We start from the raw sequence: 23,965 nt of genomic DNA on the forward strand, positions 1-23,965 counted from the left end.
TTCCCTCAATCATCCCACATTAACACATAAAAAGGAGTAAACCTGAAACTACATGCATGGCAGAAACACTTAGGCAGCTGTCTTATTGGCTAGAACCCTTTCTAGGGAGGAGGAATTATTTAAATCTGATTCTTACCTTGTCTCACCTGTAGCTGCACAGAAAACTGAACCCAAGTGATGGAAGCCATGTGGTGACCTAAATAATCTTCATAATGTCAGTCTCTTTAAACTACTCAGCAGTTTTCAAATTCACCCTTGAAGTACTTGAAGCAGCAGCAGAAGTTTAGACCAACTGCTGGAATTATGAAATACTTCAAAATACTGAACAGCTTCTTCCCGTGGGAAGTCCTAACATTTTACTAAATCCAGACCTTCCTCTACTTTCCCATAGTCACTGGTTGACTATACTGTTTTATGGATCTCATGCCTTTAGGATGTTACCACTTGATACTCACATTCTCACATTTCAGAGTAAAACTACAGACTGTGTTAGGATCTCTGGTCATCCTTTTCCAGGGCAAGCATCATTTTTGCTATACATAGGTTAGTTATGTCCTGTAATGGAGTAAATGACCAGTGTTTGTATATCTGTGAAAATGCTGCTACACATCCCACAATTGCTCATTGTCCTTGTTAATACAGGACAAGAAAATGAGCTCAAGAAAATTCAGCTTGAATTAATTTATGCTCTAGGAACTGCAAGCTGGATAACACTGTGGAACTGCTCCCTGAGGAGGAGTTTAAATAGGCCAGCCTTTATTTTGAACATTTAATTCTTCAGAGCTGTCAGACAAGAAAGCCATCTAGAATGGATACCGGTCTCTCCCAGTGTTTTTCTGCAGAACTACTGCAGAGACAGAGACAGTGAAATAAATAGTTTTTGCAGGTAAAGTAGAAGATGGCAAACAATTTGAAAATATGTTGATATGCAGTGAAAGAAAGTAGCATTCCTTCACTCTCCATCACTCAAAATTAAAGGTATCAAACCAAGTCTACTTTCTGCATAGGAAAGTCAGTTTACAAAGGAACTGGAGTAGTATATGAAGATGAATATTACAAAGAGGTGATCAGCTCTGAATCTATAGTCCGATACATAGATATTGTTTTTTATCAGTAAAGCCGATATTCTCAAAGATAACTCATGCAGGTTTTGGAGAAAGAAGGCTATCAGAGCATGGAAATGCCTTTGATTCCAGAAGCAGATACTGTTGGAGCAAGGGAAGCAGATTTCGGTCCATTAAATTACTGGGGCAACTTTAACAAATAAATAATTCTAGAATTCATGCATAGGTGCATCTCCTATCAAGTGTTGTTTTTTGTACCAGTTTATTTAGTTTAACAGCACTCACTGCCTTAGTTTGCTTTCTTTGCTTCCTGCAAAAATCCATATATATCCTGAAACACCATTTTTGGAACCTGGGTGAGATTCTGCAAAGTGGGTGCCATCTAAGTACTTGTGTTTATCTGTGCATAATCATATTCCCATCTCTTCTGATAATGTGTCTTCCATGCCATAGTACTGTGGCTGCTTTAAAACAAGACACCCTTTATAACAAAATAAACCAAGCAAGATTTTCAAAAATATATCAAATAATTGAACAAGAATAGACACACTGATTGAAATACACAACAGAAGCATTTACATTTATGTTTCAGTATATCATAACATAAGTAAAACAAACTATAAGTGAAATAAAAACCTACATGGCTGATCTTGAATCAAAATTTAATTATCAACCGAATTTATTCTTGTAAAATTAAAGTAAAACACACTTGGTCAATCACATGCTGAAGTGCGGGCATTCTGCCAGCTGGAGTTCTGGAAAGGGCATACATACATCTAACCATATTAGCAAAAATAAACTGGTTGTTTATGATAGGTAATGATTTACCTAGTTACGAACTCTTTATTACACTATAGAAAAAACCTGAAAGAACACAAAACAGAAGCTCCCTTATTCTCTGTAACCATCTGATATCAACATCCATAATTTTTCATTTCATTATTTGTTCCTCTTTCTCCTTTAATTGGTCAGATACATGAGTATTTTCAGATGGTGGAATATTATTTGTTATGTTGTTCAAGTCTTATGATATCAGTTCTGCAGAATGCCTAGAAAATGAAATGCAATGTATTGCACTGAATATAAAAAAATAAAATAAAATAAAATAAAATAATAAAATAAAATAAAAAATAAAATAAAATGAAATAAAATGAAATGAAATGAAATAAAATAAAATAAAATAAAATAAAATAAAATAAAAAAAAATATAAAATAAAATAAAATAAAATAAAATAAAATAAAATAAAAATAATCCTGCAGCGGAATATCACTGTTGTAATGAGCAATGTCTGCAGGGCCTGACAGAGCGGCCATGGAAGGAGCACGGCCCTGAGACTGACCCGTGCGAGCCCGCGGGCCCGGCGCCCCGGGAGCGGCCCGAGGGCGCGGCCGCGGCAGGACCGGGCCTCGGAGGGGCCGCGCTCCCGCAGCCCCCGGGGCACTGCCCGGCCCCGCCGCCTCTGCGCCCGGCGGCGGCGAGGGCGCTGGAAACCCGCGGCAGAGGGCCCGGCAGCGGGCAGGCACCCCGCCAAGAGGGGTGAGACCCCCAGCCCTCCCTGCCGTGGATGGTGCGGCGGAGAGGGCGCGTCTAGTTCGCCCCGGAGAACCAGACCACGGCTCCTGGGGAGGAAGAGGTGCTGTAGGAAAAGGGGGTGCCCTACCTTGGGCCGGTCGCAGGAAGGAGGCCACTTGATGGTCACAGTCGAAGACTGGAAGAGTACTCTCACTTAGCAAAAGCTCAGAAGCAAATGATGACCCCGTGCAGTGCCCTCTCTGCCTGGGCCCTGCTCCCCAGGAGAGGAGGGTGAGAAGCCGCCTTTCTCGCCCGTGGCTCCGGCCGTGTCTGAGGGGACCCCCATGGGCTCTCCTACATGAGAACGGGAGCACAGAACCGGGGCGGCTGTGCCTGTGTGAGGGGCGGAGGGAGGGAAAACAACTCCGATCCGGCTCCTTCTCTGTGGGCTCCCCGCGGAAGGAGAGGCGCTACCGGCAGTCACCTACCCCCGCTCCCGGAGCACCCACGATCCCTCCCCGTCCGAAGCTCCGGACATGGGCACGTTCCCAGACGGTTACTGTTTGCCCGCTTGAATGTGGGAGGATTTCGGGCTGGAAATGGAAATAGACGGGAAGAAAGAGTTCCCATCGTGGGGAGAAGGTGGGGGAGGTGACGGGGTCCCACGATGTTTTCGGCGACCCGCTGCACAGGCTTGGGCCAGTCTGGAAAGCCGGGTATGAGGGACCCTGCGCAGGAAACAGATACGCGCAAACGAAAAGAAGGATGTACAGTATAGGGCAGGGAACGAATACCGATGCGGAGATAACCTCACAGCTCCTTCCCGAGCTAAACGTCTGGCCCGCGCAAGCACTGCCGAGAGAATCTCTTCCAAAAGACGATGGTATTTTGGATAAAATAAAGCCCCTGCAAGTCAAACCGAAGGACCGGCAGATGCTGCTGCTGCCAGGGGAAACAGACCAGAACGAACTGAAACAGCGCTCCACGTTAAAATTAAAGCTCCCGCCGCTTGCATCGGCCGCCCGGCCCACGCGTGAGAGAGAACCTGCGGGCGGCGCTCCCGGGCGGCGATGGGCGACCGGCGCCAAGGAGCTCCGGTCCCCGTGGGCAGCGCCGTGCCGGGGCCAGCTCTGCTCCTCGAGCAGCTGCGGGAAGCTCCTTCCCAGGGGCGAGGCCACTCGGCCCGGCCAGGAGGCGACGAGATTCCCAAAACCCAGACACTTGCTGAGTGGCCTTTGTGGGGCCCACCTTTTCCTGACGGCGCTGGAAACACGGTCTCCCCTGAAAGTCCTGCCCCCGCTCCACATACATATTTCCATAATTTTTAGGTCAGGTTTTATGTTTGCACCCTTGGTGCAAACAGAGCAAGCACACCGGTGGAGCCAAGACCCTGATCCCATCTAGCTGGGTAAAGCAGAGCTCACCTCAGCCTGCAGTTTCTCCAGTTTGCACTAAAAGCTCGCCCTGAAAAAAAATAAGAATCAAAGAAAGAAAAAAGATGAAACAAACAAACAAAAAGTGTACAGAAACTGGTGCTACTCGAAACAGAGCTGGGGAAAGGTACTGTGTAATTGGGACCAGCGCTACTAACCTGACTCCTGAAAAACGCATCATCTAGGCGCGACTGGAGAGCTCCTGGCTACTAACACAGCGTCCCGCATCCTAGGAGAGTGCTTCTGTGCTGACCCTGGTGCAAAGGATACTGATAAATCCTGCTGGACTCGCAGAGCATCCTACATAGGGCTTCACTACATAAAGGCTCAAATGCAGGGCAAGGGCAACTACCGAAATACCCGCTTTTTCCTGTGGCCGTGGGCAGAGGCATCCTAACCCTCTTCTGGACTTAAGGGAGGATTTTCTCCACCAGGGCTGCACCACAGCAACCGGGCTGAAGAGAATTTCCAGCAGCGGCTGGCTCTGACTAGGGCTTGCTTATTGTACGTCAGGTCGAGAGGCTCTAAGCAGATTAAGAGAAGATCCTGCCTGTGCTCTCACCTCTGGGAGCAACCTCAGGAGGGAGCTGAGCCCGCAGCCGGACAACAGGAGGCGCTGAGGCTTTGCACAACCCCCGGCTCTCCTCCCCTCCCGGGCAGCGGGCATCCCAGCCGGGGCGGCCTGGGGGCGGCCGGCCCGCAGGGCGGCTTTGCCGGCTCCACGTTTGCTCCGCCCGATGAAACGCCTCCATGGTTTGTAGCAGCATCCGATGAGCGTGGCCGGCTTTGTGCCTGGCCTTTTTTCCAGGTACAGGGTGACCCAGCGTGGGCTGCCCGGCGTCCCGTCGGGTGTTGCTCCCGCGGGGCTGGGCTCTGGAAAGCGAGGCAGCACCGCCCCGAGGTCACCCAGCGGGGGGGTGCCGGCAGCGGGGTCTCGGGGGCAGCCACACTCCTGCCAGCATGTCCGCATGCGGCTGTGCTGCCAGGGGGGAACCATACTCCACAGATCTCAAATACTGAATTGGGCAAGCCACCACCGAAGGGTCCCTGTTTTCAGACATATACACCGCTTCCATTAGGAAAAGAGTGGGGGTGCCTACATGAAGACTGCAATCTTAATATTTCTTAGGTATTCTATTGAGGTTTGTCCCAATTTCCATGGGTGTAGCTTGACCACTTGAGAAAACAGGGGTCTAATTCACTGCTTTTATATATTTTATTTCCTTCAAGACATATTTTCATATGCTGCTCTCCTCTGCTGATTCCAGAGTTTTGTTTCGAGGATTTGACTTAATTCTGTTGCCAGATTAAAAAAAAAAAAAAATTATGAGGAGAGAAAGAACAAAGAAAGGGGTAAGAGAAAATGCATTTAGAGAACAAGTTAAAACGTATTTGTCGTGGCAGAGATATGCTCTATCTCTGCTCTATCTCGCCATTTGAATCCAGTGTCTCTATAAGAAACTTTGAAATCCTGTTTCTGGGGCTATTTCCACAGACCACTCGAGAACAAATCACTGTGGAAGCAACTGTGGCCATGCTGAATGATAAACATGTCAAGCTGAAATTCAGACCCAGGTGTATATTATAGTTTGTGTGGTATGATGTGCAAGTTTTTTTCAAAATCCCAAGAAGCTTTATTTCCCCTTCAAATTTCCACTGTTGGAAAAGTTGTTTGGGTTTGGGGGGGTAGGGTTATTAGCTGCTGGTTGGTGATGTAGAATTTTTTTTTGTTTGTTTTGACTTTTTGGTTTTTGTTTTCTACTATGAGATGATAAAAGTTCTAGTAGCTACGTGAGAACGAACTCACAAGGGATAGGATAGAGAAACCTAAGAGAAGTCCGTGGTGTTGACATAGGCTCGAAGAGCCGGACAGGACAGAAAATGTTTGATCCCTCTGCAAAGACTGAGAAATTCCTCCCATAATAATAAAAAGCTTTTTCCAATGTCAGTTTGTTTTATCGGTGTTTTTTGCCTTTTACCAGCCTGTGTAGAATCCTCCTCCCCGGTTCGTTGTGAGAAATCAGGTCAGTAAGCAAGAAGTTGGAAATGAGATATACCCGCTACCTATTATTGCTGCTCCTGGACGTCTGGCATCAAAGAAAGCTTCCAAATGAGCCTTCTGGGCTGAAGGCTTTCCACAGTAAGGATATAAAATGGTTCTAGTGACTCACCTGATGTTTGCCAAGTGGAGGTTAATATCAGTGGATCCGCATTCAGGCCTCTGTCCGTATTTATTGGGAACCTGTAGTATTATGTCCTCAGCACGGTGACTCACATAGTTTCTGAACATAAGGCACCCGAAAAAGCAATATCATTATCACCATTTACATAGGACGGCACCCCGTTTGAAGGGCTGTTTTAGTCCGGAGGAGGAGGGTGGTGGGATGGGGGGAGGGTTGGGACGGCTTTGGGGGGCGCGGAGCCGAGCCTCCTGCTCACAGCCCGGAGCGCCTAATCCGATCCCCTGCCCCGAGGGCGATGGGAACGTGGGGCGCTGCGGCAGGGCCTGGAGGTACCTACGCGATAACCAGCTGTGAATGGACGAGCGGGAGAGGGGGGAACCTGTGGACTTCAGGACTCGGGACTTTGAAGCACGTCTCGGCCATCAAGTTAAAGGAGCATCTACCGGCCTTTAGTAAATATTGCCTCTAATCTCAGGGGTTTAAGGCTGGATGGCCTTTTGCATTCTCTTCAAATAGAGGGGGCTGCCCTTCCTTCATCTGCCTCATTTCATTTCCCCCTATCCCTCCTAGCATATGTCCTGTCCACCTGAAAGGGTGGTCGTGCCCGTCCCCCGTCCCATCCCGTTCCGCCCCCCGCCCCCCTCTGTCCCCCTCTCCCACCTCTGTCTCTCCTTCTTTCCCCACAAGCTTAAACCAATTACGCAGCTTTGCAAATAAAGTGCTGCCCCGGGGGGAGTTGCAGGCGAGGGGGACTGCCTTGTTTGCAGGTGCATCTCCGGCTTTGTAGGTGCGAACGCCTTTGTGCGGCGGACAAATGGGGAGAGGAGGAGGAGGAGGTGGGTACTTCTGCGACGTAAGATCCACATCAGCTCAACTCCACTCACATCCCAGCCGCACTTCCTCACTTTCTCAACTGTCTCGCCCCACACCGCTCCCTGCCTCCTTTTTGGCTGGTTATAGAGCAGAATTCAGCACCCCTCGCCCTTCCTGAGAGCTGGTTTCCTGCTAGGTCGGGCTTTCGGGCTCTTTTCCTACTGCCCGTCGCTCGCTTGCAAGAAGGCTGGATGGTTACACCGGGCAGGTTGGCTCCATAATGTTAGGGACTGTGAAAATGGAAGGGCATGAAACCAGCGACTGGAACAGCTACTACGCCGACACTCAGGAGGTGAGTAAATCCCAGGGTCTGGCTTCTCTGCTGCCCCTGTGCAGGGGAGGGGAGGACCTGGGGGTGGCTAGGGGTCTGGAGGGGGCAGCAATCGGAGGGATCGGTTTGCAGTACAGATCCTGCCAACGCAAACGTACCTCCCCCTCCCTCCGGCGCCGAAACTGGCTAGGCTTCCCCAAGGAAAACACAGCTTCCAGGAGCCCTGGAGGCGTTTGGGGAAGACACGGGGCGGCTGCGAGCCCGCCAGGAGGGCCGGGGGGCCGGGGGCAGCCCTTGATCTCATCTAAGAGGCGTAATATTCTCTCGCGGCGGGCACAAAAGCACCCCGAAAACTCTTGGCTCGGGGCAGAGAGCTCGCCGCGCCGGCGGCACCCGACTCCTTCCCGGCAGATGGCAGGGGCCGAGGGAGACAGACGCCAGCGCGTTCTGGTCGGGGGCAGCGGCTTCCCCCAGCTCCTCGGCGGGACCTCCGGCCTCTCTGCTCGCCAGCGCCGGGCCCTCACCTGTTAAAGCGGGGGAAAGGAAAGGAGGGGGAAGACCGGCAGTTTGTCCGCACTTTGCGGACGGGCTGCCCGCGGCGTGCGCTGCTGCCGCGGGCCGGCTGGCGGCGCTGCCGAGAGCCGGGCCGGGGGGGGCCCGCACCCGGACCCGCCGCCCCCCACCCGGACCCGGTCCGGACCGCCGCAGGCGCTTCCGCCCCCCGCGCCCCTTTGGCAGCGACGTCCGTAAGGCGGAGGAGAGCCGGCCCAAGCGCCCACAGCTGCGGCGGAGGAGAGGGCCGCGGCAGAGCCCGGAGCGCACCCCCGGCGCGCCTCGGCCCTGTGGGGCCTGGGGTCCGCGCTGTGCCGCTGAGGCTCCGCAGCGGGGGTCCCGGAGAAGCCAGCGCTCGGCAGCACGGCCAGCAGCACTGCGGATTCCCGCCCTGGAAGGAGCCGTTTTGAGGAAGTGAGGCAGCGAGGCAGGCACCTGGGTGTGCGCACCCGGGCATTGCATCAGCATACCCGGACACACGGCTCCACAGTCCCCACGCCTCGTCCCGCACCCGGAGCTGGCACACGCGCCCATAGGGCCACGCGGACAGAGGCCGATACGTGTCACCCGGCTGGCATCTCCTTTAATAAAGGAAAGTCGGCTAAGGGCAAACAAGGGTCATCCTAATTACGTGCCATTTCCAGACTCATTTTTCCTCGCTTATACGCATTGTCCACAAACATAAAGTTAAGGGAACTTCGCTTTTGCGATTTTTTTAAACTTCCATCTTTCCTCACCTCTTGCCATTTAATTTGAATAACTGCATGAATGCAACAGGGAAACCCAGCTGCGTTCTACCATCTCAAATATTTAATGTGATCCTCTAAATCAAAAGTGCGTTTATAAGTTCGTGAAATTTATTGGGATCAGAAATGAATTTTAAATATTTAACCGTTGCTTAAACCTCTTTTTCTTAGCCATATTAGCCGTATTAGTTCGAGTAAACTGGGAACGTCTTTCTCTCTCCTGTTAAATCAGATACCGTAGTGGAAAGCACAAATTCAAGCTCTCCGGCTCTGCCCTTTTTAAGAGTTATGTGTTTGGGTGCTTCAATTTTTTCCACGTCGTGCAATTGTAGAAAATCTCAGAGAGGAGAAGTTCAGGTTTTTCCTACTTTGGAAAAGTTTTGGTGTTTGATTGGTTAGTTGATTTTTTTTTTTTAACTTTAATTTAAAGACTATTTTGATAGAAAATGTAGGCAGGGGGAAGCTTTCCACAAATAAAACAGACCAAAAAGACCTGTTCCGTTTGGGTGAGGGTTTTTAAAATTATTTTGCAACAAGACATTATTCCATCTTGTATGTTTTTTAGGAAAGAAATTTAAATTATTGCAGGAAGGGAGACATGCGTGAGATTTTTCTCAGCAAATACAAGCAAACAATGTACATCCGCCAATTTCAATACTCTGATGAGTTTAAGTATTTAACTAGAGAGACAGGGCACATAAACAACAAAACACGGGAATGCGCTGGACACGTCCTGCCGGGGCAGTCTGAGCCCGCAGCCCGGCTCCGCGAGGGCTTGGAGCGGTTCAGGGAAGACGCTCGGTCCGTGCGCCGCTGAACCCGGCGCAGCCCGCGCAAGCTGCGACACGCCGGTAAACCGGGAGTGCGTCCGGAGAGAGCACCCCCGCTCCGTGTTCGTTTATAAATTTAAATAGATATGAAATAGACCTTTTCATGGAAGCAGCTGCCTTTCCGTGCTGCTTTGAGGAAGCGTTTTCCCCTGTGTCGGGGAAGCGGCCGGCGTCCCGCGGCAGGACGTTTGCACGGCTGGCTGGGCCGGGCGGGCGGATCCGGCCCCTACGGGGTCCTGCCACACCTCTCTCCTCTCTAACTCCGTCTCTTTGTCTCGCTGCCCTAGGCCTATTCCTCGGTGCCCGTGAGCAACATGAACTCGGGGCTGGGCTCCATGAACACCATGAACACCTACATGACCATGAACACCATGACGACAAGCGGCAACATGACCTCCAGCTCCTTCAACATGTCCTACGCCAACACGGGGCTGGGGGCTGGGCTGAGTCCCGGCGCCGTGGCTGGCATGCCGGCAGGCTCGGCGGGGCCCGTGAACGGCATGCCGGCCGGCGTAGCCGCCATGGGCACGGCGCTGAGCCCCGGTGGCATCAACGCCATGTCTGCCCAGCCGGCCCCCATGAACGGGCTGAGCCCCTACGGCAGCATGAACCCCTGCATGAGCCCCATGGCCTACACCCAGTCCAACCTCGGCAGGACACGGGACGCTAAGTCCTTCAAGCGGACTTACCCCCACGCCAAGCCGCCCTACTCCTACATCTCCCTCATCACCATGGCCATCCAGCAGGCACCCAGCAAGATGCTGACGCTGAGTGAGATCTACCAGTGGATCATGGACCTTTTCCCCTACTACCGACAGAACCAGCAGCGCTGGCAGAACAGCATCCGCCACTCGCTCTCTTTCAATGACTGTTTTGTCAAGGTGGCCCGGTCCCCCGACAAGCCCGGCAAGGGCTCCTATTGGACCCTGCACCCCGACTCCGGCAATATGTTTGAAAACGGCTGTTACCTCCGCCGGCAAAAGCGCTTCAAGTGTGAGAAGCCGGCTAACAGTAAAGCCACTCAGGAGGGCAGGAAAGATCAGGCTGGGGCCTCTAATTCAAGCTCCAACTCCCCCCTGCACAGAGGCCACAACAAACCTGCGCAGCTGGATACGGCCACCTCTCTCTCCAGCTCCAACCCGTCCACCAGCCCTCAGTCTATGGACCACAGTGGATCAAGCACGGAGCTAAAGACCTCGGCCTCGGCCGCCTCCTCCACCATCAGCTCTGTACCAACCTTGGCCTCCGTCCCACACCCCCCTCACTCATTAGCCCATGAACCCCAGCTCCACCTCAAGGGTGATCCCCACTACTCCTTCAACCACCCGTTTTCCATCAACAACCTCATGTCCTCCTCGGAGCAGCAGCACAAGCTGGACTTCAAAGCCTACGAGCAGGCGCTGCAATATTCCTCCTACGGGGCCAGCATCCCCGGCGGGCTGCCCCTTGGCAGCGCCTCCATGGCTGGCCGGAGCAGCATCGAGCCCTCGGCCCTAGAGCCCTCCTACTACCAAGGTGTGTATTCCAGACCCGTGCTAAACACCTCCTAGCTGTGCAACCCCCGCCGCCGGGGCCGAGACCCCTCCTCCCCTTCCTGGCTTCTCTCCCGCTTTCCCTGAGACAGACCAAGGTGTTTCCGCACGCTGCGTGCAAAGGACTGTTACTTTTTAATTGTCTCGCAACGCGTTGTCTGTTGTTATGATCCACCACGACCTCCTGCAAAGCCGGCCGTGTCCCGCTTGTACATATTCCCTCCGGCTGCCCAGCCCCTCTCCCCGGAGACCTCCCCAGCCTATGCAGGGTGTTATTAAAAAGAAGAAAAAAAATGTTGAGCGTGTAAACTACTTGTTTGTGCTTTCTGCCCCCTCGTCTCCCTCCCTATGTGTTCTATAATCTCATGTAAGTTTACAGGTATGTGGCAATACTTTAACAATACGGAGATGAAGAAGCGAGTAGACATTTAAGACTTTTTTTTAATTAAGAAGGCTTTGAAGGACAATACTGCTGTGAAGTAGCAAAACACTAAGAGAATCTCTAAGCAACAAGAGAACTATTTACTTTCTCGGATCATCCTTTTGATACTTGCAAAATAAACCTTCGGCTACTACAACCCACATAAAACCCAGATGCTGCGGGCCGGATCCTGCACTCCCGAGGGGACCAACTGGAGCTTTGGAGTGCAGGATGCGACCCTTATCTTTTTCCAAGTGTTACCTGTTTTGGGATGTAATATAAAGTTACAAGAGGTCACAACCAGTTGGATTTTTTTCCTCTTCCCATCTGTTACTGAAGATTCTAGTTCATCAGGAACTCTCATCAACATGTGGATGACATACTTATTTAAGTGTATTCATTGTATACCAGCTAGAACTGTGTATCTATAACCAGGTTATTTTCCCCCTCCTCTAGGAAACATTGACTACTACACTGATGCAAGGAAAAGAGGACAGCTCTGTCTCTCCCCCCTTTTCAAACTTGTCTAATATTTTTTTTTTTTTGTGGCCGTTTAATTATCGCCATCGTTAGCTTATATCATCCAGTGTTATTGCACTTTCCACAGTTTTACACGGTGTTAGCATAGCCAGACGGGTTTTATTATTATTCCTGTTCGCTGTTTCAATGTTCTTAATTTATTGCATGGTTTATATTGTTTTCTTTCTTTACAGCTGGAAATTGCTTTAAATGACCGTAAAAAATAATTACACGTGAATTTAAGAAATTTTGTTAATTTTATAAATGTGATTGTAATTGAAAAAAATATTTTGATTTAAAACGATAACTGAGAATTTAATGCGTGAAGTATGTTTTTGATCATTTGCAGTTAAGGACTTTAAATAAATCAAATGTTATCAATGAAATACTTCTGCTATTTTCTTACAAAATTTCTGGGACGGGTTACGGAGGACGGAGCCCTGTGCAAGAAAATCAAAACGTCGTGGTTAAGTGTGGATGTGAAGAGGAAAGATTTATTCGGCCAGGCTTGTGCAGAGGGAAGGCGGGGGACGCTCCCGCAGGGTATGCTTGTGGGGCGCTGCGATGCCACCGGCCTGTGAAGCTGAGTGTGTGGTAATGTCTTTTATTTTATTTTTTTTCCCCCTCCCTAATTCACGGTTCTGGGATATGGTGAGGGATGGCAGGAAAAAGCCTCCCGAGGCGATGTAACCTCCTGGGTGTTTTGCGGCCAGGGCTGCAGGGGCGGCGGCAGCCAGGCTCGGCGTTTCCCCGCCGAATGGGACGACGCCCACGGGGAGCATCCCCAGGGCGGCTCCACGCCGCTCTCGGCCGCTGGAAAGGCCCAGATCCCGCTTTGTAGTTCTGGCTCGGAACCATCCGTCGGAACGACACCAGCAGCCGCGCTGCAGAGCTCTGTTCCCCAGCAATAGACTTTGTCGGGGGAGGGGAGTTTAATTGTGAACGGATTTCGCTGTGCCGAGCCCCGTTCGTGCGCGGCCGCCAGATGAAAGAACTGTGTAATTCTCGTAATTATCACATAATTGCCCCCTGACGGGTTAGGGACAGCGGCGACAAACTAATTTAAGGTTCGACTTAGAAAAGAAAAACCAAGCCAGCATCCTAGAAATCTCACCACATCCCTCCAACACTACTACCCAGCTAAAAACGGGAGGGAAAAAAAGTCTTGGGAGAGGCTCTCTGCTTTGCAAAAGTGGCCGGATCAGCGGTGATCCCGGTCGGAGATGCGCGCACGGCTCTCCCGGTGACACGGAGCTGTCTCCCTCGTCGTGCTGTGCGGTGCCCTGGGTCGGGCGGGCGTTTACCGCAGGTCCTCCCCCGGCTGCCGAATGCGAGTCCTGCAGCGCGGGGGAGGGGGCTCTGTCCCCGTCGCCGTGTGCGGCCGGTTACCCCATGGCCCGACTGTGCGGCACCTTCGCTTCTGAATATCCCGAAATGGCAAACATCAACAGACCCCCCGCAGCCAGGGGCAGCTCGGGGCTGCTCGGCACCGGGTCTGGGCAGGCGGATCCTATTTAAAGCCCCGCTTCTTCTGCCAAAAGGAGCTTCGTGAGAATCGAGAGAGGATGAAGCCAATTTTCTTGTCTCCCACAGACTAGTCTATAGAGAATATGCTATAGCAGAGTGGAGACATTGATTTAATGCCTTGGGCTTATACACGGAAAATATCAATCGACTGACAGCGATAAGGCAGCAAGTTTCACATATCAGCTGAGGAGCACAGACCGTGTGTAATGGAAATATTTGGGGCGTGGGTAATAAAAGGGTTTAAGCGGACCGACGCGGCTCCAAACCTCTCAGAGATAAGGAGCGGAGCCTGTCACGGATGCAGCGTGTGCCCTTTCGCCACTCGCCATCAAGATTATATTCCTCCCCTTTCTTCTCGTAGGCAAATGCTGTCTGCGATGGAGAACGAGCCACTGACAAGACAGGGATGCAGCTCATGTTAAAAACGCGGGTCCCCGGCGCAAAGCACGCAGCATTCTGTGATCAGTTTAAGACCTGGCAATCGACAGCAGGGCGAAGAGTCCCGTTTTACATTCCACTCCTAGCTGCCCTGCTGCTGCTGCTGCTTTAACCCTGTGCTCAGGGAACCCCGAGCCACAGGGCAAATATAAGCTAAAAATGGGATCCACAAGAAGAGGGTGCATCCCCCCGCCCCGCAATGTGTATAGAGGAGTTTACGAGCGTCTCCTTCCAGCCGGACCGGTCGCTCTGGCGGGTGCGGGGCTTTTGCTCCTGTCAGAGATGGTGTCTTAGCCCCGCGTCCGGGACAGAGGCAAAGATGAAGCCCGCCAGGCTTCAGGTTCCAGGCTCCGACCGACGCCTCAATTTATAGGGGAACCTCGTCTTTTCCTGCTCGGCAAATTACCTCCGGCCGGCCACGCGCGGGGGAGCAAAACCGGCTCATTTAGCGTCATTAAATACAAGAGGGGAGTAAATCGGGGCGGCGGGGGATCTCTGTAAAGATTTACGCGGAGTTTGGGCGGTGAGGAGGCCCCTGGCCCGGGACGGGGGGGAGATGTTGGGTGCGCCGGCGGGGCAGAGGCTCTCGAGGCGACGCGGCGGGGACCCTGCAGCCGGGGCTCGGGGACGCGGAAGGGTCCCCTGGTGCAGCCGAGCCCTCTGCCGCGGCGTCCGGCAGTCCCCTGCTCCCCGGCAAGCGGGCACGATGTCCCTGAGCCCCCCACCCGTGGCACCTCCTCGGAGCACCTGCGAGCAGCACCTGCCCTTCGCAGAAGAGTCGGTGGAATAAAAGCTATTTCAGCCGCCCAAGTCAAGTGGGAGAAATAAAATCATAAGTAACTGCTGGGTTGTTTCCTGAGTCCGAATGGACAACACTGACATCTATATAGGCAAACAATCGGAGGATATACATTATTTGGAAGAAATAATTCCAAATGTCCGGGACTACGGAAAAACGAGAAAGAAAAAAAAAAAATGCCGGACAGTTTTTCATTTGATTCGTATTAGTGTCAATAAACCATAAGTAAAGCGCGAGAGAACGGTGCGAAAAAACACTTCAGCCATTGGCATAGCTTCAAAAATTGTTTTGAAATGGGTTGAGTAGGTATTGAAATTGGTCCATCAGCATAAACACTAAATAAATTAATTCCCTTGCTATAACGCCAACTAGTCTTTAGAAGAGCAATTGTCTCGGCTTTTTACAGAAATATTATAGATAAAACGCCTGATTACAATAACAATGCACTTCGCATGGTTTCTTTCCTGTTTTGATGAAACGGAATCTAGGCATATATGTGTGAGCATATGTGATTAATCACACTGAAAAATAACATTTTAAAATCAGAGACTTAATAAAGAAATAGATTTCGTGTGCATTTTCGTGATAAATTTAATTCATGAAGAAGCAAATTATCCTCATATAAACATGGGGTATGAAGTTCTCTCGAGAGGAATATAGATGCATATATTGTGTATATTAACATGCATATAATTAATATGTATTTGTTTCCAGGGGAGGCAAGTGGAAATATACATAACACACAATGACCAGGCAAAAATCACACCACAATAGGGCACAGAGTGTGACCGAAGTAAACAATGTAAGTCTCCGCAAAACTCCCACGCTGCAATATGGTTTGGGAAATATAGGATAATGGTTAATAGCTAAAATAAAAATGCAATTAGTTTGATTATTTACATGTCAAGGGTCGTGCAGCAAAATTACTCTTTTTTTCTTCTTAATGCGAAGCCAGCCTTCTGAGCTCCTAGCAAAGGCAGACTAACAATATTTTTAAAATAGTTGGTACATTCTGCAATTTGTAGTTTCGAAAGGTCTGTTTCACCGGGAGAAAATAACTGGGGGAAGAGAAGAGTGGAAAATGGGAGGCGATAAGAAGAAAACCTGCCTTTGTTCCCCCTGGTTATTTTCTAATAATTATTCTGACCATTGTGACAAAGTAGCAGTTAAGGATAGATTAGTGTAAATAGCGTCGCATTTCACTTGCAAACCTTGCAACTTTCTGGCCCAAGCCTTGCCATGGTGTTTGTTTCTCTCCTTCACCTCAAACAGAAACTCATTGAGATTTCAGATCTTTGAACTTTGGACAGATCAAACTGCCAGCGCTCACCTTTGTCTCCAGTCATTAGGATTTAAGGCATATGTAGCCTCATGGCAGAATCCATTTGTCTCTACAAGGGAAAAAATATGCGATGTCCTCTCTTTCCCCGCACCCTAAAACTGCTGAATTTAGTTGAATTCCTAGAAAGGATCCTTTTCCGGAATGGCGCCTCTGCTGCAGTAGCATTTCTCGAATGGGCTTTGCTCAGGCGAGTTACTTTAGGGGAAGTTAGTCGTTGTTTTGATATTATTATTGTACAACTGGTAATCTAATTTTTCTCATTAAATATTCCTACACCTGCTCGTTATTCCAAGGGTGACTTACCAGCAGACAGGGTATTACTACTACTACTACTACTACTACTACTACTACTACTATTATTATTATTATTATTATTATTATTATTATTATTATTATTCTAGCCAGCAGGCGGAACACGCGCTGAACCGGAGCGTTGCCGTGTTCCCCTCTGCCCTGCGCTCGCCCGGGCTGTCCCCCGCAGCAGGGGAAGCTCTGCAGCGGCGCGGAGGCGATACGGGAGCGGGCGGGACGGGGCCGGTGTGCGCGGGGTGCGGATGCCACTGACCTCCCTGCCCGTCCGGGTCTCCTGCCCGGTCTCGGTAGCCCAAGCCTTCCCCAGCGCACGGCGTTGCCCTCTTTTGGCTCAGCCTAGCTCGGGATTTGGGACCCCCGCCTGCCTTCACTGAGTCGCCCGAGGGAAAAGAGGGGAGCGAGGGTCCCCAGGTGAACACGTTTCTGGGGACCGCATTTCTGCTCCCGAAATCGGGCCCGTTCACACACCACTTGGCAGTGAAAGAGCGTCGAGTCCGCCGCCGTCCGGTAGAAAAACTCATCCAGGAACTGGAGCGGGGGCATCCCCTTCACGGTCGGGTCGCCCCTTGGCCACGAGCGGCCAGGGGGAGGTGCCCGGTGCCCCCGGGGCTGGCACCCTCTTCGGTGAAGGGAGGGCTCCGGGAGCTGCCCCATGCCGCTGAGAGAGGGACCCGCATGATTCCACTCCCCGCCAGGCTATCAGAGCACGGAGGTGCAGGCGTGCTCCCCGGAGCTCTCACTTCGCTCCGAGCCTGCCTGGGCACCGAGGCGCAGGGCTGCCTGCCCCGGGAGTGGGATCTGGCCCTCTCCAGCAACCATGTCCACGGCAAATACCGCCTTTGTGCCCGCTGCCTCTAAGAGCTCTCTAATCATCTACATTTGCCGTCTACTGCGCAATAGCTGAAATATATTTCCCCCTTGATTCCTTGTATTTCCCGAGCCTGCCCGGCGGGTTGCTAACACACATTTCCTCCGCTTATGACCGACAGAAAATGTAAACATGTTGGTAACTAGGAGGTGGGCCTCATTCTGCAAACCGGGATCTCTCCATAGTGACTCTCAGTAATGACCTCTTTAGCATAATAAAGCCCGGGGGGCGGGGAATCTTTGAACTGCGGGGCAGGAGATTGGAATAAGAGCATGTCTGAACTTATTCAAATGTATGCAACAAGTTTTCTAGTTCTAAGGTTATCGGATGTGAACAACAGACGTTTTACCTCTTCTTGTTTTTCCTTGCCTGATTGCTTTATCTAAGGAAGTACTTCACAAACTTCAGGTATGTCATTAACTTACATGAAATGGAAAGGAAATAACAAGTGACAAAACCAAGTCCCGACCCTAGATTTAGTCCGGAAAAAACCAAAACCACTCCCCTCTTCAACCCCCCCGCAAACTAAAAATACAGATTCTTGTTTGGAAAGGGGGGGGTGCCCTCCAAACACATGGCAGCAGACCTAACATCACGGCCACCAGGAGCCTTGGCAGAACGAAACGGCGAGCAGAGGTGACCCAGCACATCTCACAGCGGTCCCCCTTTTCTCGTTCAGCAGAGCCCGTGGTCGGTGCCCACCGTTTGCCCGCGGACACACAAGCAAACCAAGAACCAGGGAGAATACCTTCAGGTCCCCCTTAAAAACACTCCCATCGGGGCATCGGTGTCCAGAGGACGGGGAAAAAAAAGGAGCTGCTGGACGGTGCCGAGCAGAGCTCTCCCCACCCCACCCCCCGGGCAATTGTTCCCTTGAGCCCCTATTAATGCGGGACATATGTTATCCACAGGCAGTAGGCAGCGGGAAGACTTCGCCATCTAACTTGTTGCTCAACTGACGAGGCGGTTCTCATCTTCTCATCAAAAGCCGCCGGTCTTTCTTCTGCCGTATGGACAAAAATGTGAACAACAATGCCCGCCTCCCTTCACTTCAAAAGCTGCCAGCGCAGAGGCTACCCAGAGAATTTTCTCTCTGCCTTTCATTCCCGGTTTGAAAAAAGGCACTACAGGGCCAAGGCGCTCCTAATACTCTTTGATGGGGATTGAATTCATTATCTCCAATAACACAATTGTGCTTGGCCAACGAAAAGAGCAAAGTAATACTCATCTAGAATTAGAGAGCAGGGCTCAGAAGAAAGGGAGCGGGAGGGTGGTGAGGGGGTGCATTTCAAAGGAAAGGGGGGGGGGGGGGGGGGGAGGAGTGTAATGAGAAAACACCTATATCACAAATCGGCTTGAAAGGAGAGGGTCCCCAGAAGTTTAAATTGCAGAAGTGTATTAAGTGGTGGATTGTACGGCTCCAGGCATGTTGGTGGTCTGACTGCGTATTCCCTCTCCGCCGACCGAGCCGGCAGCAGCAGGCTTGGAGGTTCTTGACATTTCTCTCCAGGGACGCCCCCGGCCCCGGAGGGTTCCGCCGCTCCTCTCCCTCCGCGGCGCTCCCCGACGCCCGGCCCCGTGTCAGCCGGGCCGCGGGCGGGGGTCGCCGGCTCGGACTTCGCCCGGGTGCAGCGCAGTGCCCGCCGTCCCTCGCTGCTCGCCCTGGCTTGCGGAGACCCGGCGGCGGTGGGAGCCGCCGCAGGCAAAGAGTAGCCAAGCAGGCAAACAGACCTCTGCTCCGGCGTCCCCCGCCTCTTCCAGGGACCGCAGGGATGCCCAGGAGCCTGTCCTAGGGGTCGGGGTGAGGTGTTTCAGCACCATCACACCCCGACACCGTTCCAGGGCTACGGGAATGCAACCAGCCGAGGGCCACTTCTTGCGAGGGCGGCGGGCGCAGCCCGGGTTACCGCTGCTCCAGCGGAGGAGGGAAAGTGATGGAAGAATGAATGAATGAATGACAGAGCAGACGAATGAATGAATGAATGAATGAACGAATGGAGCGAATGAATGAATAACGCATACACAAATAAATAAATAATAGAGCACAAAAATCAGCCGATTGGAAAACCGCTGTGTTAATATGAGAGATTAAAATATTTGCCTGTTTGGCTTCCAGCGTAAATGTTTTCTATCGGGTGTTATCCAAACAGGCTAATTTTCAAGGCCAAGTAAAATAGAGCAACGAGAGGCTAAAGTCATTGCACGTACGACGGGTGGTGATGGGGCCCTGGGCGGGTGCATTGCACGCGTGTTAGTGGGCACTAGGAGCGGCGGCGAGATGGGCTGGAGATGCAGACCCCCGTGTCTGACGCGTTTCTGCGTCAGACCGACAAACACGCATCCATCCTACCACCGAACCAGCTTGTGTTTCCAAACTTCCCAGCGCCAACTGCAGGACCCCCGTAAGAGCTTATGCAAGTGCAGAAGTGGGAGCCGCCAGAACCCCCGGAGACACTTTTCCGAGACAATGCCCTCTAGGCGTTGGCAGTCACACGGAAAGGGCCCAGAAAGTCGCACTGGTCACCCAGAAACTTGCTGCCTTCTCTGCAGGCTCGGAGGGACGCCACACTTCCCAAAAGTCAATTTGCACCCTGGGGAACAGGAGTTCTTACACCCGACCCTAAAAGGGGAGCCTGGAACCTTAAGCTGGACAGCCGAGTGTTTCTCTCTGGCAAAAAAGAATTTCATCACCTTCGTTAGCGGGTTTGCCCCCAGAAGGGACACAGTGGCCAAACGAGGGGACAGGAGGAGAGAGATGACCTCTTCCAGTCCCCGTGGGGGTTTCATCATGTGCAATAATGCTGACCCTGTCACCTTTCCTCTTACAAGACAAAGCTGACCTTCACAGGACTGATTTCAGTGGATCCACACTCATCCTTTTAAACACTCCCTGGGCAGGGGGTAGATTTTTTCTTTTTTCTTTTCCTAATGAGTGTGACCGAGATTACATGGACCTCAGCAAAGTCCGAGGTTCAAGGATTTAGAATATTTCTCACTTTGTAAAGTGTCATAGAGGTGGGTAGTTGGTTTTGTTTTCTGGTGGGTTTTTTTGGTTTTTTTTTTTTTTTTTTTGGTCTGTTTTTTTTTTTTTTTTGTGGGATTTTTTTTTTTAATTTAAGAGGAAGGGGTTCCTTATGTCTTTAAAAAATTTAAAGAGATTTAGAATAAGGTATTTGATCCTAGGGAAAGCAATATTAAAATACTTATGCTTTTCTGCAAAAGTAGGAGTAGACTTCACATCGTTTCTGCTAGGGTCTGTTTAGACATACATATATGTTTAGCATATATGTTAACTGGCTAACTAAGCATTTTACAGTTTGTAATTTACCTCCCCACGCATAATGACTTCTCCAAAGTGTACATTAAATGACCGTATAGTTCATGTCCAGGAATTTACAAGACTTTACAAGTCTGCTTACCTTAACGATCAATGTGCCATTTATACTTTTACACAATAGACTTTAATTGTTACAAGGCTGTCCTTTGGTCTATGTGAAATAATTTGTTTTGTGCCATAGCACAAACAGGGGATTAGGAGTTCAGGTAAGGAACAAGCAGCAGCAACAACTTAATTCCTAGGCAACAAAGATCCTGCTTTCACGCCAGATTTCTTTCTAGAAAAAGCAGGACATGGCACCATCTCCAGCCCCCTGGACCACTCAGCCATTAGTTAGCTTGCATTTCTTTCTACTTAAATCTTTCCGGAGTTTCATGCCCTTCATCTCTTCCAGAGAAAAAGTTGCATAAAATGCTATGCAGTGCTAAGTAAAAATAAACACAAAAGATTCGCCAAATTAAACAGAATTCAATTTTAAAAAACCCCGTGATTTAACAGGTAGAGGTCAAAGGCAGCCCTGTAGATCTAATTTTTAGTATTCTGTTTTTTCGGTGAGATTCGTACAAAAGGTACTATATTTTAAACTATCACTTTCATTTGGAATCACAGCTGATTTCCCCCCCTCCCTGCAATTACCAGCATATCCCAGTTTCAAATAGAAATTGTAAAAACCTAACAGATTTAGGAAAAAGACCCCCTTTATTTCCCAGTGTCTGGGCACTGGCAGAACATCGTGGTGGCCCAACCCTCGCCCGTCACCTCTGCCAAGCAGTGGGTGGATGGGGGACACAGACACCTGAGTTTCCTTGGGTGTTTTAGCAGAATGAACAACCTGTGTACACATGGCAGGCAAAGCCACTAAGAACATTTCCATCTTTGAAAATGAGCCCAACAACAAATGGATCCTGAGTTTCAACACTTGTGTGACAGCTTTAGCCTGTCACAAAACTTGCCTGAGCATTATCAGTGACAGGTGAAATGGGTCTGGGGGGCTGAGGTGTGTGTGTCCTGTGAGATCCCACCATCCCCTCAGGTGTGGGGCATCATGAGAGAGACATGGGCAGTCTTAGCCTGGCTCCTTCACCCTCAGATGTCCATGCTCATCCCTTCACCTTTCCAGGGTGCTGGTGCCCTTTGACAACAGTGAAGGTGGAAATGACTTGCTCAGACCATGATCTCCTCAAAAATTAAATAAATACAAATGAGGAACATACAAGTTGATGCAGTAAACATCTTTTGTGTGCCCATATGAGTGTAAACCACTAGGTCAAACCCACTCAAGATCAAGAATGGATAGGTGAGACAACCAAGATGTACATAGCAATGCTCTACTGGATGACTGTAATCTCAAAATGCTTCTTCTTTCCTCGACACAGTCCTTAGAACAAGGCCATTTGAGATCCCCCTCTCAGTACCAATAACCAAGGGAAAGAGGTGTTTAAGGTTGCTGAAGGATGGCTGAAGAGGCCTCGGGGATGCAGATGGTTTCTTCTCTTCCATTACTAGCAGCATAGTTCTGTGGATTTCCTTCTGTTGCTTTTAGGAACCAGGGGGAGACCAACCTTCTGATGAGTTTCTTCCCCACTGGGACAGTTTCACACACCAGCACACATACACAAACAAGCACAAACACACACGCACAGAGAACTGGGCTCAAAGCTTCCCCAGGGGAGGGCTGCACTGAGAGGTCACCTGCTTCAGGCAGGCTCCTGACGAGACAAGTGTGTGGGTCTCTGCCATGCTCAAGCCAGATGAAGTCTGGAAATACCTTTATGCCAGGAGCAAGAGGTCTTCAGAGCTACTTGCAGCCTTTGGTCATCAGCTCTGTAACAGGGACTGTTGCTTCACTCTATTAGAGAGAACTTACAACCTATGGGTTACTAGAATGCAATAAGACCTAATTAAATAATAAGTGTTCTAAGTGCCTCAAAGAGATACAGAGCACTTTAAAGGTTGGAACTTTCAGGTATTGTCAGATAATAGGGTTATCTGCACAGTAGCTCCCAGGTTTTTGGCAGATGTATATTCAACCAAGAAGCTGGAACATTTCAGTCCACTGTGCTGGCTTAAAGGTTTGCCAACTTAAAGTATTAAGTTTCTGGTAACATGAAAGGCTTTAATACATATTAATATACTTTCTAAGTATAAATATGTTCTCATTGTATATATCGCCTTCATACTAGTAAGGCTGGAATAGAAAAAAAGCTATTGGTATATATTAATCAGATATTCATGGAAAGCAGTAATACCTTTTTAAATTTGTAATTTCAGAAGGAGGGAGGTCCCTGTACTTAACCAGGTGATTCGTTTGTGACTGGGAAATATAACAATATATTGGAAAATATAACAAGTAATCAAAATAAATGTATTTTGGATTAAATAATTCTTAGCAGTCAGATCGTCCAGACTGCAACGAATACACAGCACAAGTTGATGAGGTGAAGTATGACAGTGCTGTTTCCATACCAATAACATTAATAAGGAAAAAAACTAAAAAGAGGGAAAACCACAGTGAAAACATTAAAAAAAAAAAAGGAAAAAAAAATTATTTTTCTCAAATTTTCCCTAGAAGTATCAATAACGCCTTTCAATATTGAGCTGCAAACCACAGCTAAACCCCTATGAAAATAGTCAATACACAAACACACGAGGACACAGAGCTCTTTAATTTCCTGAAGACACAGGCTAGAGCTCTCCTCAGCTGCGAGGACCTGTTCTCTATAGGCTTTGCGGTTTGGCACAGGTTCAGCCTGAGCCAGAATGAGGGAGCAGGACACTTAGAAAATTAAAGATCTACGTAGGGGGGGAAAAAAGTTTTTCCAGTATAACACCGCTTTAATTACAAATTTATTGCTCGGCTTACAAAACACAGGGGCGCCTCGAAATGCTCAGAGGAGGAATTAAAGCCGAGGCGGACCAGACGCTTGCCATCGCGGCGGGAGCGGGCTGCGCTGCCCTCCCCTCTCCGCCCCGCCGGTGTCCGAGCGGCGGCCGCGGCCCCTCCCGAGCCGGGGCGGCTCCCGGGCGCTGCCGCGGCCTCGCCGCGGCTCCGGCGCCCCGGGCGGAGCGCGCTGGGCGGGGGCCCGCACACCGCCCAAGGGGGATTTCCCCCTCCCCGCCCGTCCCGCCCCGGGCACTCACGGCCCCGGGTGTGCGGGGCTTCCCACGACGGCGGGGGATGCTCGGCCGCGGGACGGGGTGGGGGCTGCGGCCGGGACTGCGGGCAGGGCGAGCGGCGGGCCGAGGAGCGATCCCCGGCACGGCGGAGCTGCTCCCTGCAGCCCTCCCGCTGCAGAGTGCGGGGGGTTCGGCGTTGGTGTCAGCCCGTGACTGTGTTGGAAGCCACACGGGCACAGCTCCTACAAGCACGGGTCCAGTGCCCCCGCCCCGCCGGATCCGGCTGCT

General features: G+C 50.6%; 1 protein-coding gene and 1 long non-coding RNA gene across 3 annotated transcripts; one reads left to right on the forward strand and one right to left on the reverse strand.

Annotated features, from left to right (window-relative positions):
- Positions 1-5,212: 5,212 nt before the first annotated feature.
- Positions 5,213-6,996, reverse strand: LOC144246477 (uncharacterized). The gene is made up of 3 exons (XR_013340154.1): positions 6,854-6,996; positions 6,182-6,292; positions 5,213-5,306 (listed from the first exon to the last, which is right to left on the reverse strand). It is a non-coding gene; the product is annotated as an uncharacterized LOC144246477 (long non-coding RNA).
- On the forward strand, positions 6,954-12,323 carry FOXA1 (forkhead box A1). 2 transcript variants are annotated; one of them, XM_077784036.1, is made up of 2 exons: positions 6,954-7,029; positions 9,753-12,323. In XM_077784036.1, exon 2 carries the CDS (start codon positions 9,780-9,782, stop codon positions 11,013-11,015), a length of 1,236 nt encoding a protein of 411 aa, XP_077640162.1. In that variant the 5' UTR covers positions 6,954-7,029; positions 9,753-9,779; the 3' UTR covers positions 11,016-12,323. The 2 variants fall into 2 exon arrangements, with proteins under 2 accessions (XP_077640162.1, XP_021398580.1); XM_021542905.3 differs by lacking the exon at positions 6,954-7,029 and adding an exon at positions 7,048-7,358.
- The last annotated feature ends 11,642 nt before the right edge of the window (positions 12,324-23,965 follow it).

This window comes from Lonchura striata, chromosome 6 (genome assembly GCF_046129695.1).
Source record: "Lonchura striata isolate bLonStr1 chromosome 6, bLonStr1.mat, whole genome shotgun sequence".
NCBI classification, from domain to species: Eukaryota; Metazoa; Chordata; class Aves; order Passeriformes; family Estrildidae; genus Lonchura; species Lonchura striata.